This window comes from Saccostrea echinata, unplaced genomic scaffold (assembly GCF_033153115.1).
Source record: "Saccostrea echinata isolate AGI-Se365-2 ecotype Australia unplaced genomic scaffold, CSIRO_AGI_Sech_v1 ptg000064l, whole genome shotgun sequence".
In the NCBI taxonomy this organism is placed as follows: Eukaryota; Metazoa; Mollusca; class Bivalvia; order Ostreida; family Ostreidae; genus Saccostrea; species Saccostrea echinata.
In genome coordinates, this window is record NW_026889813.1 from 5068684 (window position 1) to 5074268 (window position 5585).

The 5585-nt window shown below is 31.6% G+C and overlaps 1 protein-coding gene across 1 annotated transcript; it reads left to right on the forward strand.

The window, feature by feature from the left end:
- The first annotated feature begins 1834 nt into the window (after window positions 1-1834).
- LOC133175696 (uncharacterized) lies at window positions 1835-5053 on the forward strand. Its single transcript, XM_061310806.1, has 4 exons — window positions 1835-2296; window positions 3100-3205; window positions 3978-4163; window positions 4260-5053. The coding sequence occupies exons 1-4, from the start codon at window positions 1835-1837 to the stop codon at window positions 5051-5053; spliced, it is 1548 nt and encodes a 515-aa protein (XP_061166790.1).
- The last annotated feature ends 532 nt before the right edge of the window (window positions 5054-5585 follow it).

Sequence of the window (5585 nt, forward strand, 5' to 3'; positions counted from 1 at the left end):
ATTTCCTGTTGCTATGGACCGGAAATTTTAAAATCTATTATTTTGATATCTCTAGTTTAAACACAATTTATTTATTATTTTCTTTTTTTAAAAAAACCCCAGAGGAAGTACTTCAAATCTACTCATCAAGTAAATGTAAGGGATATAATATGAAGATGGTCTCTGATGTCAGATAGTGGGATTGAGAGAAGCAACGATTCTGAGTCCCGTATCTGACATCAGAGATCATCAGAGTTTTGTATCTTACTTAAATTACTTTTCAATTTCTAATATAAAACAATAAGTGCACTGTTTGTATAGGTTAGTTTATTTCATAAAACGATACTGGCAACGGCGGCCAAAGCACATACATACCGTGCTCAGGGGCATAACAAAGACATTTTCCTTAGAAGGTGAATAATTTTTAAATGAAAAATCAAGTATTGAACCAAAATCCCAAACACTTAGTATTTATTTTAAGAATAAAAGTATTCTCTTTGTTACGTGGGAAATTAAAATTGCTACTTTTGCAGAAAAAAATACATAATCTGCATAAGCAGATTAGGGAAGTCAGATAGTGCATCACAAAAACGATATAAATATAAGATAATAAATTATGAAATTTAAAAAAAAAACCTAAATTACAAAACAAAAAAACAACATGTATATTACAAATTAAAAAAAATCAGTAACTACATTGTAATTGAAAAATAAAAATACAAAAGAAAAAATAACCAAAACTAAATATATTATAAATTAAAAAAACCATCGAAATATAAACCCAAAAACTAATTAAATAAAACAAGAAATAAAATACGGAATTTAAAAGTGTGTCGTAAGGACATTTTTATTCCTAAAATGGTTTCATCTTTTTTCTAAAAGAGTCATATAGATTTAATTTCCAAGCTGGTGTAATTTTTTTTTTTCTTAACCTAGATTTATTAGACGACTTCAAATGTTTTACAACCTTTCTTTTTGCAATATTTCTCATGGGTCTAATATTTCCATTTCGGGGTTAAGAGATGTGGAGGAGTTATGAATTATGTATTATGCATGTCTATGTATAACACAAAGTTAGTCGAATAGAAATCAAAAAAAGGGGACAGGATACAACCTTCCTAAGCTTATACTTATCAGTCCTAGAATAAAATTTGTACTATCTTGTATCATTTTTGTGAACTTTGAAACCTCGGTTAATGATTATCTAACAAAACATGCATTTTCCTTTTATTTTAGAAGAAAACCGAAAGATACATTTCAAGAAATTGAACATGAGATAAAATGCTGTAGCTGCGACAAACGATTCATTTATCCTGTATACCTACCTTGTGGCCACACAATATGTAAATCATGCGTAGAAAGTCAAAAACCATTTGGAAAGTGTTTAATATGCAAGGAAATGTTCAACGTAAAAGCACATACGTTTCCACGTAACCCTTTATTCGAAAGACTAGCATCTATTGTTCGGTGTAGAAAATACCTCGATAAACTGAAAAGAAATCCTTATTGTAACTTTGATGATGATCATGTCAAACACGTTTCTGCTTTAATGTATTGTGCTATATGCAAACTAAGAATTTGCAAGAAGTGTAAAATATTGCATGATAAAGTACCCGAAGCTCAAAAACATGAGGTGTATCTTTCTGGAAGTACCTTACAAGAAAGTGAATATTCGAGTAAAAATACTAAATGTGAATTCCACATTGATCACAAAATTACAAAATGGTGTTCTGACTGCCAATTAACCGCTTGTTCAAATTGTTGTCCATGTGACCATAAGCTAATCGATATTTCAAAAGCAGCTAGATCTGCAGAGAGAGAAATAAGACAGATACAGACAAGGTATAAAGAAGCCATGTCTATTGTTAAAACACAGCAGGAGAATGTGAGAGGGCATGAGAAAACCCTTGGATGGATATTAAGATATAATATTATCAAAAACTCAATTGGAGATGTGCATAATCAAACATTTTACCTCCTCTATGAAATAAATTTACTTCTATCGTTTGGCGGAGACGCAGAAAAGCTTCTAGCACTACCATATCTGGTGAAGCAACAAAAGTCTATACAGAAAACGACAGAAAATATCCGAACGAGGCCTGCCTCTGATTCTTCGTCCAATGATCGGTCCTCATTTGTAGATTCTGATTCTTCAAGGTCTGCTAGCTCAGAATTAATTGGCTCCCAAGAGAGGAAAGAAATGAGTAACATTTATTACAATGAAGGAGAGTTTCAGCTAAGTCGACAACTGGAAAAGAGGAAAGCTCGAATTGTGACCGATGAAGAAAATTCACTTGAAAATATATATTGCAACGAGGTATATTTCACGGAAAATTGAAAAATATGTTTTTATTAAGTCTCTTAAAGTGTTAATGTGTAGAGATTCAATAGCTGATCGTCGTTTTTTTTATTCTGCCTTATAATATGTGCACAACTGAAAAATTTTATGTTGTCTGAAAGGGGCATGGCCACAGATTTGCAGTTAATATTTTCTCAAATTTACAGTATAATATTATGACTAATATGTTGCTATAACATTTCACAAGGAAATTTGATAAAAGCGTTTTCAAAAAGTTCTCTTATCTGGAAATTAATTTCGGGCCGCGTTTGATTGACACATCCTTGCACTTTCAAAAAGTAAACTTAATCCTCAATCTTAAGAAAAGTAGAAATTTTGCTGTGTGTTAATGAAAATTATTGGAATTATAGTCCAGAAAATTCAGATTAGAAATGCGAGAAAGCAAAGTCAACTCACCAGTATTATCAGTCCGTCCGTGCTCAGTGATGTGTGCAGAGTGTAACAAATTGAACACACCCGGTGATACTTAAGCATTAACAATAACAGAGCTCGTGTCCTGTTTACAAAACAGTTTGACGTGATTTAAAGATGTAGGACGTTGTCATTGAATTCTAAGAATATTCATGCAAGTTCAATTCATTTAACTGGTTTTATTTTTTTGAATAAACATAGAAATTTAAAATGTAAACAATGCAACTGTGTTCAGGTCCCATTAATCCTTCAGTAAATATTTTATGTTCTGAATAATTAGTGTAAAAATCTCAACAGAAAATCCAGAAATATAGATTAAAGTTTGCTTTAATCGTGCACTGTTTTTGCAGGAATCTTATGAAGAAACCTTGGTACAGATGCGGAATCCGACTAACAAGGATACAAAAGAAATCACTGAAAAGATTTGTCAGTTTGATACGGAAACAAGAATCACTGGTTAATCGAACAAATCTTGAATATATTTAAGGATTAACTGTCTGCTCACTTGATTGGAATAAATTATCGTGACAATTTTCTGACTAAAAATGATATAAAATCTCCATTCAAGTCATTTTAGTAGACCATATGAAGCGAAATGCTAGATTTATGTTATTCGCATCATTGTTGAAGGTAAGGAATTTGAGAAGAATTATTTCCTTTTTATCAATATTATTTTCTCTTTTTTAATAGCACATACTATTCTAAAAAAAATATGTCGTAGTTTTCTATACAACAGGAAGTTAAACACATCAAAGTTATCAAGAAATGTTCATATAAATCCAGCGTATTTTAAATATTTTAAATGTATGTTTAAAACGATTGTATATAGAAAAGATACTTGAGGCATCAATTGAAGTGGGTCATTTTCTGAGATACACTGGAATTCCAAAACAATGCAAATATACCATAAATACATGAAATACAATATCAGGAACATCTATAACAATATTTTTGGAAGGGGAGATTTCAACTTTTTTATTTTAATTTTTTTTTTCTTTAAATTATTTTTTTATATAGATATGAAAGTATAGTTTTGGGAGATTATATGAAATGGTGGTTTGTTAATAAAACTTAAAGATTAATTTGAGTAATTTAGTAATAATAAATGAGTACAAACTCTTTTACAAATTTATAAAATAAATTTTAAGTATTCTATGCCCTAAAGTTCTTTTTTAAAAGGAAGAATTTGATACATTTACCTATCAAATTAATGATTTGGAATTTATAGGAATGATAGTGTTGGGTGATATCATCGTTATAGCCAGTCAAAGTGCTGGAGAGTGTACAGGATATGGAACACAAGGAGACCGAATGTGGAAAATCAGTGAAAAATTAGACGGACCATTTGACTTAGACTCATACAAAGATAGCAATGACAAACATCTGCTCTTTATTTCTGATCCTGGGAAAAGAGGTAACTCTCTCTCTCTCTCTCTCTCTCTCTCTCTCTCTCTCTCTCTCTCAGTACAAATCTCTGTAATTAAGATTACTTTTTCCTTATCTTTTGTAGAGGAATCAGTAAGTGCAGTCAGAGTATATAAACGAGGAAAAAACAACAGATACACCTATTTAACGTGTTTTACAAAAGAATGCATTCGCCCTAAAGGAATTTGTGCGTTTGCTGGGAGAGTGTACCTCTGTGAGCCTCAGAGTAAAGAAGTCACAGAATATCAGATATGCGATAATTTTACCGGAAAAATTGTAAGAAGATATAATGAAAAAGGAATGCTTAAGGAACCAATGTACATTACAGCCCAAGTTATTCATGATAGAATGTTTTTGCTGGTTTCTGATAAACACATGGGACTAAAGCGATTGCTTAAAGGGGAGGAGAATAACATAAATCCAGGTTGGTCAGTTACCAAAGAAGACACATTTACTCCTTCAAAGTGTTTTGTCAACGAAAATAAAAACAATAAGGAAGTGTTTGTCGGTAATACTACCGGAAGAAAGTTACACCTCATAAACTTTGAACCTCGTCAAATTAGCCATACAGATTATGATTTGGACGATTCCTGTAGTGGTCCCATAGCAGTCTTAATGAATGAAAACAGCCAGATGATAGTAGGTTGCAAAGATGGAACTGTTATTATCTTTGAAGTCGTTGAAGTGAAAGAAATGAAAAGTATTAAATCATCTACAGCGAATGATGAGGAAAATTTATATGAACCTTTGACAACTGTTTCTTGGCCAAGCGCTAAGAACTTTGAAGTGAAAGTCAAGGGTCTTTCGGATGGAACCTTAAATACTGAGGGAGGCGTTGACACGATCCCTCACTCCTCAACGGCCTTTAGTGTCGAATAAAGGTCTTAATTTGAAGCCCTTCGTCGGTATATGGTGACGTCTTTATATGATTGAAAAATTCTCGATTTCACGTAAAACATCATAAAATCAATCAATCAGTCACATTTTCTTTCCTTTGCTCCAAGCACATAAATTGTTTAAAGGACCCTCAGTAATCTATAGCAATCAAGGGAATATGGCAAGATTTGGAAAGATAAGGAAAGAAATGGTGGAGGTGAAGAGCATTTCCTAATGCTTGAAAATTAATTGGGTCGAAATACTTGTGTAACTTTTGATGCATTTACTAAAAAGTTATTCATAAAAATTACATTCATGGTGCACATTAAATAATGCATAAGAAACAACTAATTCTAACTCAAAAAGAAAGACAACCTTCATTATTTTATAACTGCAACTTTACCTAAAGAAAAAAATAGCTAGTCATATATCAAAGGTCTCTTTTCTTATTTGTTAATAAACGTGACAGAAGCACAGGGTACAAATCCAATGATATATTGAAGTAATTTTAATAATGTTTGATATCTTATTCACC